Source organism: Populus nigra, chromosome 7, assembly GCF_951802175.1.
Source record: "Populus nigra chromosome 7, ddPopNigr1.1, whole genome shotgun sequence".
In the NCBI taxonomy this organism is placed as follows: domain Eukaryota; kingdom Viridiplantae; phylum Streptophyta; class Magnoliopsida; order Malpighiales; family Salicaceae; genus Populus; species Populus nigra.
The window spans coordinates 19,369,734-19,385,174 of record NC_084858.1 but is presented as its reverse complement, the minus strand read 5'-3'; the positions used below and the strand labels follow the sequence as shown (position 1 = coordinate 19,385,174).

The window sequence follows — 15,441 nt, the reverse complement described above, 5'->3', positions numbered from 1 at the left end:
AAATAGTTTTTAATTTTAAGCTTTGGAGAGGTGAGGAAACTGATGCGAAATTATCCCTAAAATTACTAATTTGAGGTCTTGAAGAAAAGTTTGTAATTTGACCCAACAAGAATCTTGCTTTAGAGAACTAAAATTATATATAATTGATCACCACCACCCTACGTCTCAATAAGACGTGAATGAGAAGTATAAATCATAATAAAATTGATCAATTATTTGAAGAGCTTGCAAGTTTAATCAAGAACTTAATATGAGAATCACTCAATCACACAAAGAGAAATAAATACACAATATATGGTAACTTGTAGATAAAATTCATCAATATATTGTCATATCTTCTAAAACAATGCTTTCATAACATGTTTTTTTTTTTTTTATTTCTATCAAGTCTAATCATTAACAAGTAAAGAAATCAAATCTAGTAGAGTTAAACCATAAAATCTTTAAAATGGTGAATAATTTTTCCAATTTAATAGATTAGGACACAACAATTTCTTTTGTAACATATTAAACAAAAATCATAAATGCTTAATATACTAACCTAAATTATTACTATGAATATCATCAAAGTAATCAACAACAAAGCTATTTATGAATGCACATAATATATGAGTCGTCAATATCATTAAATTACCATGTGCAATAGTACGACTAAACAATATGACAAACCATTTAAATAATTCATATTTAGTTTTATAGTTATTTTTTCTTTAATCCTCTTTTTTACATTTTAATTTGATAATAACCAATTTTCAAATCAGTCTTACAAGATCCATACAACTCATTAAGAATATAATATAGTATAGTAATAGGATGCCTATACTTTACCATTCTATTGTTGATTGTAGTCTTTATCAATGGCAAACCATTGTGGATCTCATCAAGAAATACTAAGCAAAATCCGGATAACAACTTTGATCATTTATTAGAAAGTCTTACCAAACTTTGATTGTCATAAAATTTTAACCCAAGATAAAAGAATATATCTGAAAATATTTTATAAAATTTTAGATTCATCCAATAGTCAAATACGAAATTACCCTCACCACAAGGATAAGGTTTTTCAATCAACTTTTCTTTCTCTTTTTTTATATCAATTTTTATTTAATAAAGTCCTTAATAAAATCCCATCATCCATTTAGTAGTTAATTTACCTTATTTTATTTTCAAATACCTTTTGATATTTAGGTTTGTTAAAAAACAATCACAAAATAGTAAGTGTCATGTACTTGTAGACAATTTGTGGAAAATATCGGAATAGGAGAGAGGGTTGATATCTACAAAGAAATGGGTTAAATTTAAACTCCTAAAACTAACCAAGGCTATATTATGAATTAAAAAATAAAGATTCGTATAGAATATCTGATTTGTAATTTTAAATAACAAGTTATTTAATAGTAAAGATATTTTCAAGTAATTTGTGCATCAACTAGACTAGATTTCTCTATTAATGATCTTAAAAACAGCACACCTCATACCAATATAGTGTAAAGGGTCAAAAATTAAGAAGATGGCAAGCTTGTTTTCAATTATCAAACTAAATATTATATAGTTAAACTGGACTTTAAATTCATGATATAAAATTTAATTTTTTTATTTATTTTAAATTAATATTTTTATTTATGTTTTCATATCATTTTGATATATTAATATTAAAAATAATTTTAAAAATTAAAAAAATATTATTTTAATATATTTTTGAGTAAAAAGCAACACCTATATATATATAAAATCAAATTTAATTTTGGTAAAGAGGCCCGAAACAACTTGTAAGAGAAGGCGAACGGATAGCAGGAAAAAAAAGAAAAAAGAAAAAAAAGAAGAAGACGCGTCAATAAAATAGCAAGAGAATCAAAACCTAACTCAGTGACTGACTCTACCTTTCAGCAAAGCAATTGAGCGCCAAAAGGCAATCATTTTGTTTTTACTCAGAATAAATAAATAAATAAACAGTATTTAATCAATAATAACATAAATTTTCCATTTCTCTTTGTATATAAAAACCAAACCATACACAAACCGCCAACCTCCCAAAGCCAATAGCCATACCACCCTCTACAAGTTTTCACCGCCAGAACCTCCCTGGTGAGTTACTTCAGTTCTTTTTCTTTAGAAAGTAGAAACCTTCATTGGGTTTAAGTTGTTGATTTTGTAAAAATGGTTTCTTTTGGGGAAAGTAAGTGTTTTTTCTTTTATTTCTGTTGGAATTTGAATTTTTGGTGACTTGTGAATGTATATTTATATGCTTTTTATCAGATTTAATTATCTTATTAGCCAAAGACTGGTTCTTGGATATAAAGTGTGAATCTTTAGATTGTTCGATGCATAATTTTATTGTAATCTGATCATGGATTATTCATTTTGGGGAAATGGGGTTCCTTTTTGCTGGTTTGCTATCAGTTCTTCGTTCCTTTTCATTGCTTCAATAGTTTTTTTTGGCACGAGTTTAAGGTAATGCATGATGATGTTATGGTATCGGTTGTTTTTTAAATTGATTTTTTAGTAAATATATCAAAATAATATATATTTGATAAAAAGCAAAAAAAATAATTTGAAATAAAAAAACAACAACAAAAAAAAACATGGCGTGAACGCGTAAACAAACAGGGTTTGCTTTGATGACTCACCCTCGTTAAATGCCTTTCTGCAAGTAGTATTATCATTTTGATTGCTTTGTTTGATTTTAGTATTTTTTTTTTGTTCTTTCCTTGTTGTCCCATATGAATTCAATGCCTTGCAATTATTTTTGTTATTGCTTAGATGTTTGGTGAAAAAACATTCATGGGTGTATGCGAATGGGAAGTCAGCATGTCTTGCCCGTAGTAAGCATGTGAGGTGGGTTTGCATTTTACTGAATTAAGTGTCAGACATTTTTTTTTTCTCTTTCTGGTGTATGTACGTGCTGTTTTGGTGAGGGATATCGCTCAATTCCTCTCAGATATGGTTTGTGTGGATATTTAAATGATCTCCTTGTTCCAGTAAAAAAATCTGAATTGTGCATTGAATGTTTTCTTTCATCTTTCTTTTAATAGTGTATTGAAATGGAAGTATCTGCTTCAAACATATTGAAATGCGATGATGAGGAAATGGCTTTGAAGGGCTTGCTTGAAGCATTTGGTTCTGAATTTTCTCTTGAACAAATAGCTTCTGCTTATTGCAAAGCAGGCCGAAATGCAGATTTTTCTGTTCAAATCCTGCTAGATATGGAGAGAAGTTTCCCTACCTCTTCAAGTCATTCATCCATTGGAGAGGCAATGGAGAATAAAAAATCTTCTGAGTCATCCAATGATTATATTCCGAAGAAGAAGTGTGATGCAGATGAAAAGTTCAAAACTGTAAAGCAAAAATGGCATCCGGTATCAGGAGGAACTGTTTCAAGTGTTCTCGGTAAAAGTTACATTACATCCATGCCAGTGGCCAATAGCTCTTGTGTGGCAACCAAACCATTGAAATTGGATGCACAGGAGTTCCCGATGTCTGAACTTTGGGGAGAAGAACCCAAACAAACCCAATCAAAGCATGACCATATGCACAAGGATATGGAAGATTTTTTATTCAACATGTTAGGAGATGGCTTCCAGCTGGAAAGGGGCGTGATTCAACAAGTTCTTGGTAAACAATGCTTCAAATCTTTACGATCTGTTGTGGTTGCTTCTTGTCCTCTCTGTCAATCATATTGATGTGAAACATGTTCCCTAATAAAGAGAATCTAAGATTGGCTGTTTCATAATTTCTACCTTGAAAAAATATCTTGAATGAGTGGAATCTGTTTTAACTTGATGAAATTTTCTATAGTAAAATATGAGATCTACTTTGTATGATTATGTAACCTATTCTGTATAATTTCATAATTTACATAAAGATTTAGTAAAATAAAAAATTAAATCTGACATGGGATGCAGGATTAGTTCTTGATGGATTTCATCCTGCATTACTAAATGTAAATGAACTAACTAGCAAGATCTCTAATCAGGTTTTATGTTGAATGTGCAGATGCATGTGGATATGATATGCAAAAGGTATGCATGATATCCTCTTTCATGATCAAGGACTATTTTGATTTTTTACCAAATCCCTCTTTTCTACCAATACAGTCACAATTTTTTTCAAAACCAGATCTTGACTGCACTTGTTGCTAGTTAATTCAAGTTGCTTTTAAAGGCTAGACATGCTTTGGGTTGGCATTTCTTGCTTTCCAAGAATCAGAATTAGATACTTTTGGCAGTTCAGCACTATATATTAGTTAACTGAGAGGACTAAAAGGCATCATTGACTCATGGTGACAAAGAACAGAGGCCTTCAGAAAGTAGGGAAGAGTTTTGAGCCACAAGGCTTGGGCTTTAGTATGTTGAATTTGTGATTACATCCTGAAATCTTCAATAAACCCTAAAATTTGTGCAACTATTTAAGTGTTTTGCTATTTCAGACTTATAAGCCATTCTTTTAGTATGCTATCATGCCCACAAGTATGGCTACCTTATGAAAGTTTATGTAATTTTGAGGATCTTTATAGGGAGGGCATTATAAGGTGGAATGTATCTGGAAATACCCAACGTTTCTCAAACTAACTACGTGAGTGTTACCAGCGTAGTCATGCTACAGCTTTGTTTCTGTCTAGTAGGATGTCTCTACCGGTGAAGTTTGCTCTTCCTCTATGGATTGATGTTTGAACATATCTGATGAACAAGGGTTAACCTTTTATAGTAATGTGCCCATGAAGTATTCATTAAGATACTGCATGTTTTAGTTTTGTTCTCAATTGATATGAATTTATCATCTGCATTAGTAAGCACTTATGAATTTTCCTTTCTTTTTGCACCTTTCAGAGCATGGAGGAACTACTCAATCTGTCAGGAGTGATTTCGGACAAAAGTAACAAATATGTAGGTAGTTCCACTGGAAAGGTTAGCATGTTTAGAAAACTACTCTTTTATTGGAGATCATTGTACGTCCCATTTGATTTATATTTTACAGTGAAACTGCTAGTTGGTATTTGTTTTTAGTTAACTTGAGACTTTGAGAAATTAGGCGAAGTCAATTGTTGGATAAGTTTGTATTTTTATACAGTTCACATCATCGTCGTTGAAATTAAGGGTTTTTCTCCAATTTAAGGGCAGTAACAACATTCTTAATATATATCCTTTTCCTCTTGCAATATTGTCTTACAGTTCACAGATGTACAGTCAAATTATGGAAGACCTTCATGTAAAAAAAAATTGCAATCGATGAGTTCCCATGGAGGGTATGATACTTGTAAATTTCTAGCAAGTTAAATAGTTAGCTTTTATTAAGCTATAGGCTACTTTCTGTATAAATAGGGAAAGACAGCTTATCCTTATGGTTATTTTACATCATAATACATTTTTTTTTCTTGTATTTTCACTACTGTGCAAACAGAATTTCAAATGCAAATCGTGGAGAATTACCTGGGCTGGGGAAAGAGAGAAACAACCTCCAGAACGAAGTTTTGACTGCACTTTTTAGTGCTGCTGAGAGATCTGAGGAGGTATCTAGAAGAAAAACAAAGGCTGAACGGAGGTCAATAGTATATGGAGAGCCGGTGGCTGAACCTCTAACAGACTTTACCTTAGAGAACAAGGCTGATTCAGTGTACTCCCAGCAAGATTATGACAAAGGTAAGGAACAGTGTTGAAAGGAACTTCATTAACCAAGTTTTTTTTTTTTTAAAAAAAGAAATTTAGTAGGCTTGGATGCCTTAGTAGCTCATTCGCAAGAAATTTGGGACTTGGAGTTCATATTTTGGCTTTTATGGACTAGATTTCGTTTTGCTGCAGCTACATTTCTTTTTCATTCAACGAGAGCCGAGCAACACATTAGATCTGGTTTTGCTAGTCTCCGCCACCCCCTTCAACCAAAATAGAAAAAAACAAAGAAACTGAAACATTCTTGTATAAATTTGGGAACTTACGATTTCCTTTCATATATGTTCACTGTAGCTTGAGTTAGGACTGTTTGATGGCCTGTTTATATTGTTTCCATCTGGGATATGGGATTAATGCGCTGATTCAGTGACATGCACCATTCTTGCTTTCATATTTTATGGTGAATTGCCTTCTGAAATCTGGAAAGTGCTGTTGCTTGATGGTATCTAAGGGATGTGTCGAGCAAGAAGTTTATGGCAGGTTTTTTTCTGGTTGCTCTGGAATGTCATAAATAAATGGTCATGCCTGCCCATTCCTGAGCCTAACATGGCAGCTTGTGATTCATGTTGCAAAATGAATCTGTTTTTTTCTTTTCTTGAAAAATCACATTCTCAAATATCAATATGATGCACTTTGAAGAGGTCTCATTCACCACTGATACATTTTACTCTTTTCATCAGAAGAAACAATCTATGATGTTTATATGTTACCATGCTGGGGTTAGTAATAATCTATTTGACAAGTAATAAACTGCTTACGGGCTGCTTCACTGGCTGCAAAAACTGTGTCTGATTATGTCGTGTGGAGCTTCATGGTTTTTGGGAAAGCATGTGTGAACTCTATGGACTAGGTTTTTTGTTAAAAAAAATATTGTTTTGTATATTGGCTAATTGAGTTTGTTGACTTTTTTCTGGTTGTCTATTTTATGCTCTTTCTTCATGCCAAGTAGTATCATCAGTTGAAGATAAGGATGGAGAGGATAGTTACCAGCTTCTTCGTAAAGCTTGGAAGGAGTATCGGGCTACAATGAATGAATATTACAAAGCTGTAGGTTACTAATTATTATTATTATGCTGCAAATACTATAGTGGCCTTTATACCTGTATGTGTAAATTTTCATTTCCGGCCGGTTAATGAAGGGAATCATTTTTTTGTTGTTGTGATTCTATAACAATTTTTTATGATTTTTAGTAACTTGATAAAAAATATTTTCCGAGGTAAATTTATAGCTACAGGCTTTTGCAATTTAATTGCCAGACTGGCTTTTTGCATAAGAAATCTACAATATGGTTTGTATCAATTGCCTTTTTTGTCTGGTCATGATAAAATATGAATGTCCTTTGTCAGGGTGGTGATGCATTTGCCAAAGGAGATTACGAGCGAGCAAACAAACTTATGGATGAGGTATGGTTTCTGACTGTTGTCACAAAGGAGAAATCTGTTCATAAATCATGTTTTTGTTTGCACTGGCAACATGATCAGCACTTGAGATACAAATAAGATTTTTTTTGTCTTGGATGATTACCAAGTAGTTGAACACAAGATCAAAACTAAATTGTGTCCGGTTGATATAGCTGTTCAACATAAGTATTGGTAGTATAATAGTCAAAATGAAAATGCTTACAAGTGGAACTGTCGTGTATGTATTTAAGCTGTAGGGTTTAACGGGATCTCAGTTATATCAATTTCAATTGTTAGAAGGCCACTGTTGGATAAAACAAGAAGTTTAGTTGTAAATGTCCTTGGTATTTGCAGGGACTTTTTTTTCGCGACAAGGCTCACGAGGTAGATGAAGAATCTACTCAGAAGATTTTTGAAAGCAAGTTAGTGACTATTATTTTTTTTTCCATTTCTTGTAGTGTCTCTTTGGTTTTTCTATTCCCTTTGCGTTGTAAATCTGTGTTCTTTCATTACTTTTTTCTAATCTCTTGGAAGCATTCATGAGCAGAAATGTTGAGACACAAGACGAGATGTTGCTTGATCTACATGAATATGGCACGAAAGATGCAATACGCTCCTTGAGGAGTAACCTTCTCTTACTTTCAGGCATCCCATGTAAGCTTTCATTGTGTTTTCTTTTCCCCTCATAATTTTCTCTCGTCATGTATCTTATCCGGATATATTTTTTTCCATCAGCTTTCAAGTACCTCAAAGTCATCATCGAGTTGAACAAGGAAGACGTTATGAAAAGGGATGTGACGAAAGGGGCTCGTAGAAGATTGGTAAGACTGCCTTAATTTAACCTTGGTCTTTTCTGTTAAGGATTCATTGAGGCTGAGATATTAGTGTGAAAAGAGTCTTTTGTTTGAGAGATTGAACCAAAAACGATACTGACGCCCACCAATGGGTGCTTAACTCAGCGGTAGTTCCCTGAAGGAGAGGGAGCTGATTCTCTTATTCAAGTTTTACTTATCATCCCAGGACCGAAAACAAAATCTATAGCTTCTTCCTCCCTTTTCTTTTGCAGATCATGAAGCTATTAGAGAAGGAATCAATCGAGTGGACTGAAGGAGATATTGGAACAATACTGATTCAACTGGATAATATCAACCCAAAGCGCTTGAGTTTCGCCAAAAAATAGTATGCAGCATGGAATCAATTTGGTTTCTTGAGAAGCAGCCACCATTTTTTGTGAGGGACAATAACTTGATCATTTGTTGACAAGTTATCAAAACGTTGACCATGCAAACGTTATAAAGGAAGGAATGAGGAAATTTTTTTTGATGAATTCCTTGAAGTATTTTTAGCAATTGTTTTCTGTAATTCGGTGGCATAGTTTCTTGATTTCAGCTTCGTTCTTGAGGTGCTTGAAAACTTCCAGTGGCATTGGAAAAAGGTTAACCAAATCCTAACGAGTGTTTAGAATTGAACTAAAATTCAAGAAGGAAGAGGAGTGATGTTTGTCCGAAATTCTGGCATCAAGAAATCTGTGGCTTTAAAGGTGTTAAGAATTGCAATGTATAATATTTATTTAAATAGATTGTTTAATTGAAAATATATTCAAATGAATTTTATTTATATTTTTAATATTAAAATTATTAAAAAATACTAAAAACATATTTAACTTAATATTTCTGCAAAGACTTTTAAAATGTATTATTTTCTTTACCAAACTGAAAGCCACAATCCTCAAAGGAAATGTCACTGTAGCCCAACACACCACACAGTCTCTAATAAAATGCTTACACGTGTCCTACACTACCCATCCGGGACCCACAGAAGGCATCTCTAGAAATAGACAGCGACTGATACTGATGCATGCCATTAGAAAGCTAATGATTCCCCCCCCCCCCCAAAGTATTTTTTGGTCCCTTTAGATAGCAATTGATCCTACAGTTTAATTTTGATTTTTTTTTCTTTAAATTAATTTTTTTAATTTTTTTAGATTGTTTTGATGTGTTGATTTTAAAAAAAATTATTTAAATATATTTTCAAATAAAATACATTTTAAAAAATAATTTCTTCTATACCATATAAGAAACCCTTTACCAATTTCTTTTCTGTCTATAAAAAATAAAATAAAAATAAAATTCTTTTTACAGTAAGACCCTCTTTTTATAGTAAGACCCACTTAAGAACTAGTTGAAAAAAATTCAACTCTAATTAATTATTTTTATTAAAATAATATCAATTTATTTTTAAAAAAATTCTAAAAGTTTACATCATTAAGTTATTAAGAACTTGGTTAGATCAATTAAAATTAATGTTTTTTTATTCAATTTAAAATTAAATGTACATCAAATTACAAATCACAAATTTTCTTGCTCAATACCATATAAGTTTAATAACTATGACTCTTTCTTGTCTATACATCCTTTAAAGCATTTGTAAAAAGAGGAACTTCCTTTAAAAGGATTAAGTTCTAATTACGGATAGTTATTTATTTAATATAAATATTCAAACATTTGGTTAGGACTTGGGATTTTAAATTAGGAAACCTTTAGTATAAAGGGATGAAGTTGAAGATTGTTGAATCTTGTGGGGGTCAAAATATAGTTTGATAAAAAAAGAAACCAATAAAATAGAAGAATATTAAAGAGAATCGAAACAGTGGGTTCTAGGTTTTGAAGAACTGTGTTTCTGTCGATAAGAAAAGGGAAAGGGAACTTGTCTTGTGTCTCTGCAAGTTTCTGTAAGTGTGTGGTTTCTGTCTGGGGTTATCAAAACAAGATGGGTGGGTCAGTGAAGGACGTGAAATCAAAGGCTGAACTTGATAACATAACCAAAAGTGGAGAAGCAGTGATCATTCACTTCTGGGCAACATGGTGTGATGCTTCAAAACAAATGGACCAAGTCTTTTCTCATCTCTCCACTGATTTCCCCAAGACCCACTTTCTCAGGGTATGTAATATGTATTTCTAATTCTGTGAGTGTGTTTTTTTTTTTTTTAATTATCATTGAATTTTTTATGTGGGTTTTGTTTTGCAGGTTGAAGCAGAGGAGCAACCAGAGATATCAGAGGCCTTTTCAGTCTCTTCTGTGCCTTATTTTGTTTTCTTGAAGGTACCTTCCTTTTCTTTTAATGGTATGCTCCTTTGGGTTGTCATTGATGCTTTGTTTTCATTAGGAAGTATCCAGTTTTTTTTTTTAAAAAAAAACCGGGAATCTAGGATTTAATGGAATTGTAAGAAAAACATGTTTTGGTTGTGTTAATTTGGATTGTTTTGCTTTTATGATTCCGTTGCATGTCTGAATACTGGCTGATTTAAGAGATGAATCAATGTATTGAATTATGTAATTCGCATTTGCAAGTCGTGATCTTAAGTGATAATTGAATGGACCAGCATGTGATGTCTTAGCTCACAGGTTTATTATTTCTTATTTTATTCAAAACTAAATTCGTGAAGAATGTAAGTACGAAGTGTAAAAAGAAAAGTAGTGTCAAGTATTGTCGGGTTAAGAATGACTATCTAGACATTTGTGAGATGCATGTACTTTCGGTCCTAAGTGTTGAGATGCTTTAATGTATCTCACAAATGATGAGATATGGTGACTTTTTGCATGTTTTCTATGTGTTTATTGAGTGTTGTCCAATAATTCCCTTTAGAAAGATGCTAATTATTTCACACTCTTGTAAATTTTGGATTAAGCTGTTTTGTGACAAGATTCGTAGTTGGCCAAATGAATCAAAACTGCATTATCACTCCCAACTTATTTAATACTGTTCGTTGGGTTTGCAGCTTAGCATTGGATCATTTTTGAAACCCACTTGGCTAATCAGCTCACCAAACTTCTCAAAACCAAAGCCATTAATTTTTGAAACCCACCCACCTGGCTAATCAGCTCACCAAACTTCTCAAAACCAAAACCATTAATTTTTGAAACCCACCCACCTGGCATAATCATGTAATGGAACTTCTTAAAAAAAACATTCTGAAATCTGTAAAACTGCTCGGGCTGGATTGAGTTGGGGCAAACTGTTCATCTAGCAGGTAGATGGATGTACAATTTCTATTCCTCATCCATGCAAACCAGAGAAATTCTTGACTTATAGCACATGCACTCAAGTCACCGTAAAGGGCCTAATCTCTTTGCTGTGTACAAGCACACTAGGTACATCCACTAGTTAGCCATATACAGCTTGAAGCTTTGAATCCAACAATTCGTTTTTTCTGATCAATATTTAGAAATATTTTTAGACAAAGGAAGATATCACATCTGTCCGTGTGTGTGAGAGAGAGAGAGGGAGGGAGGAAAACTTTGGTAACCATATGAGACTTAGGGTAACCTGATATCTGGTGAGTTTTGAGTCTGATTGCCGGCAGGTTCAGGGAGACTCAACTTGCTGTCCTGATTAACAAATCCTTTTCTTCTTCAAATAACAGGGCTGCTCATTTAATAAATAAACCAATGAAATTGGTTTGATTCAGTTTGAGTTGATTGGTCTGTTTTTTGAACATGGAACACCCCCATCAACTAGATGACTCACAAATCACATTTGGAGTTTTGGACATAAATTCAGCTCAATGACAGCCTTGTTGTACTAAAAACCTATTAGATAACTTCAAATGATAACTTTGGATAATTTACTATAACAATGTGGAGTGGCATTTGGTCACCCTATGTTACGTGTTGGTTGTGGTTTTGCCATCATCTTTGTGTTCTTAAGTGAAGAAAATGACCTGATAATTTCAATTAGATATTCTATTTTTGCAAGATTTCACACATACACATGCATGTATATCAACCTATAAATGGATTACTTTTCTCATCCTTTGAAAACATTTTTTTCTCATTGTGAATACTGATCAGCCATTCTATGCATTTTCTTCATCAGGATGGCAAGACAGTTGATACATTGGAAGGTGCAGATCCATCCAGTTTGGCAAACAAAGTTGCTAAAGTTGCTGGCTCAGCTAAACCAGGAGAACCTGCAGCCCCTGCCAGCCTTGGAATGGCTGCTGGACCTACTGTTCTTGAAACAGTCAAAGAGTTCACCAAAGAAAATGGCTCCTCACAACAAGCAAACCAAGTGCAACCTGGCCTCAGTGATGCATTAAAAAATCGATTGCAGCAGTTGATTGGCTCTCACCCTGTCATGCTATTCATGAAAGGGAATGCTGAAGCGCCTAAGTGTGGGTTTAGCCGAAAAGTTGTTGATATTTTGAAGGGTGAAAATGTGAAATTTGGAACTTTTGATATCCTCTCTGACATTGAGGTTCGTGAGGGGTTGAAGTTGTTCTCGAACTGGCCCACATTTCCTCAGCTCTACTGCAAGGGAGAGCTTCTTGGCGGATGTGACATCGTAATTGCAATGCATGAGTGTGGTGAATTAAATGAAGTTTTCAGAGACCATGGAATTGATACTATTGTTTCCAATGAGGCAAAAGTGAGTGGAAGTGAAAATGGAAAGGGTGGCATTGCACAATCCACTGGATTGAGTATGACCTTGACCTCCAGACTTGAAAGCCTGGTTAATTCAAGCCCAGTTATGTTGTTTATGAAGGGAAAACCTACTGAACCAAAGTGTGGTTTCAGTGGGAAGGTAGTTGAAATCCTTCAAGAGGAAAAAGCGAAGTTTGAGACCTTTGATATTCTCACCGATGAAGAAGTCCGTCAGGGGCTTAAAGTTTATTCCAACTGGTCCAGTTACCCGCAACTGTACATCAAAGGTGAACTTATTGGTGGATCAGACATTGTGCTGGAGATGCAGAAAAGTGGGGAACTTAAAAAGATTTTGATTGAGAAAGGTATTGTTCAGAAGGAGACCATGGAAGATCGCTTAAAGAGCCTGATTACTTCTTCACCAGTGATGCTCTTCATGAAGGGTACCCCAGATGCCCCCAGATGTGGTTTCAGTTCCAAAGTTGTAAATGCCCTGAAGGAGGAGGGTGTAAGTTTTGAATCCTTTGACATTTTATCAGATGAGGAAGTGAGGCAGGGACTGAAGGTCTTCTCAAACTGGCCAACCTTTCCTCAGCTTTATTACAAAGGTGAGCTAATAGGTGGTTGTGATATTATAATGGAGCTGCGAGACAATGGAGAACTGAAATCTACCCTATCCGAGTAGGGTTGACATCAATTCTTTCAAATAATGCCAGGCAAATCTAAACTTTATTTTCCAGTCATGTTAGCGGTCTCTGTTGATGTTATACTTGAGTGACGAGCATGAAATTTGCACAATGGTACTTTCTCATCAATGTCCTGATGCCTTGCATGGTTTTCTGATAGATCATAGAATTAAGCTATATTATGAAAGTTTTGCTTGCTACGTTGTTCAAGTAGTATTAAGTATGTTTTGGATTGCTTTTACAATGGATGAATTATAGGTTTTTCATTCGCGCAGTGTTATTGCTATGTGTCAGTGCATGCAACTTGCAATATTTTTCCCGTTTCTTATCATGGTGAAGGGATGTATATCTTTTTCACATGCACGCTGGGTTGATCTTTCTGTCTATTACTCGTTAAATGCAGTCTTAACGTGGTAAATCCTGATAGTAAGAGGTCACAGAGAAAGGGATAGATTGGTCGAACAGAAGGGGAGATTACAGTGTACCCTAACAAAAACCTGAAGGTGGTTTTGGGTTCACAATACGTGCTTTACTGCTTGGCCAAGGCATGTTCATGCTTTCCTTTCCTTGCCGGATGAAAGATGGTTTCATCTCGCGGCCAAATTGCACGGTCAACTGAAAAATCAAATACAGACAAATTTCCTTGATGTTGGTCCTAAAACTAGAAAATTTTTTCCCAAGTCAACCAGATGCTCTGCAAGCAGACCGTGTCAAGTTGATCCTTGTAACATTCATTTTGGATAAATGGATTGCACTGGCTTATCACTTTGAATGTTGTTCAACTTCACAAAAGCATACCCCTAGTTATTTCCTCTGTAAATAGGGCATCAATTGTCCATTTAACTCCCGATTACAAAATTGTGGCTCTTAATAGCCTTGTCCTCTTCTATTATTAATTTTAAATTAATTGTGGGAATATAGTCGCTTCTTTCAAATAAGCAAATCACAAGTGTACATTTTTTTCAACTCGTTATGGATTCTAAGTTTGCGTCTTCAGGAGTAGTTTTTACTCTGCAAAACGTAAAAGATTTGCGGGCAGGAGTGAAGTGTGCTATGAATTATAAAAGTTGGCTTATATAAGTTGTGCTATGAACATGAAAATAAATTAAATTAATTATAAATTAATTATCTCAATTAGTTATATGTTGCGTTTAATTTTAGATAAGTTGTCAAATTAAAACAAAATTATGGATTGTTGGAATCAACTAATAATGTAATTAAATATGCTTGATGATTTTATGCAATAGAATATGAATACGATAGAATTATGACGAATTACACATTGCATTGAATTGTTGATAAGTTGCAGAATTTGATATTTTTTTTTGAATTATTTTAATTTGCTATGAATTTGGGTTTGATTTAATACAATTAATCATGAAAATATCAATTAGATTTGATATCATGAATTATATTTAATTTTGGTCAAGCATGCTTTTGCATTAAATTTTAGAAATTTAATTGAAAGTGCTATGAATTTTGCTAATTAGGATTAAAGTAATGTAATTTAGTTAAAATTATGTCCAATTGACTAGAATCCAATTTGGTCTTTTTTTCTCATAAAATGTCTTATAACAAAGATACGTTATCGATGATAGAACATATATATGTATAATATTAGATAGACATGCGGGCATAAAAAATAGGGTAGCAGAAATTTAATGTAAACCTATAAGATACCATTGATATTGTGCCCGACATTTTGTTAATAACTTCAATCATAAATTCAAAGACCCAACTATAAAAGAAAGATTTGATAAGGATGTTTTATGAACCTTTAAGGTGCAAATTTGATTTGTGGTATGAAAAAATATGTAAGTTGAATCCAACATATCAAGAATGGCTTAAACGAGAACTAAAAGAAAAATAGGCATTATGTTATGATGGTGGTCATCGGTATGATAATATAACAACTAATCTTTCATAATCATTTAATCATGTTTTGAAAAGGTCCTCATGCAATGTTTGTTTCAACTCTAGTGCAATTGACATTTTATGGGTCCAGTGAAGATGTGAAGCAAATGATTTTATTCAACATGGAATAATTTGAATCTCATCAATTCAAGTTGAGTTGACAATGAACATTGATAGATCAAGAGATCATACTGTAATTTTATTCGATTTTGAGCAACATGTGTTCCAAGTTAACACCACTATTAAACTAGGTGTTGTAAAAAAGTTATATAGGTAGTCAGATTAAATGATAGAACATGCACATGTAATAAATGATAGACATTACAACATCTATGTTCATATGTTCTTGCATA

General features: G+C 33.4%; 2 protein-coding genes across 5 annotated transcripts; both read left to right on the top strand.

Moving 5' to 3' along the window:
- Positions 1-1,793: 1,793 nt before the first annotated feature.
- On the top strand, positions 1,794-8,391 carry LOC133698349 (putative nuclear RNA export factor SDE5). Of its 4 annotated transcripts, XM_062121236.1 has the most exons (13): positions 1,794-2,085; positions 2,761-2,835; positions 3,033-3,612; positions 3,994-4,019; positions 4,827-4,904; positions 5,169-5,242; positions 5,398-5,636; positions 6,613-6,710; positions 7,011-7,067; positions 7,419-7,486; positions 7,612-7,718; positions 7,800-7,885; positions 8,131-8,391. In XM_062121236.1, exons 3-13 carry the CDS (start codon positions 3,042-3,044, stop codon positions 8,242-8,244), a joined length of 1,518 nt encoding a protein of 505 aa, XP_061977220.1. In that variant the 5' UTR covers positions 1,794-2,085; positions 2,761-2,835; positions 3,033-3,041; the 3' UTR covers positions 8,245-8,391. The 4 variants fall into 4 exon arrangements, with proteins under 4 accessions (XP_061977220.1, XP_061977221.1, XP_061977219.1 ...); XM_062121237.1 differs by lacking the exon at positions 2,761-2,835 and having other exon boundaries at positions 1,795-2,085; positions 4,827-4,883; XM_062121235.1 differs by lacking the exon at positions 2,761-2,835 and having other exon boundaries at positions 1,796-2,085.
- Positions 8,392-9,694: 1,303 nt separating this feature from the next.
- LOC133699472 (monothiol glutaredoxin-S17) lies at positions 9,695-13,440 on the top strand. Its single transcript, XM_062122708.1, has 3 exons — positions 9,695-10,004; positions 10,092-10,166; positions 11,941-13,440. The coding sequence occupies exons 1-3, from the start codon at positions 9,834-9,836 to the stop codon at positions 13,171-13,173; spliced, it is 1,479 nt and encodes a 492-aa protein (XP_061978692.1). The 5' UTR covers positions 9,695-9,833; the 3' UTR covers positions 13,174-13,440.
- The last annotated feature ends 2,001 nt before the right edge of the window (positions 13,441-15,441 follow it).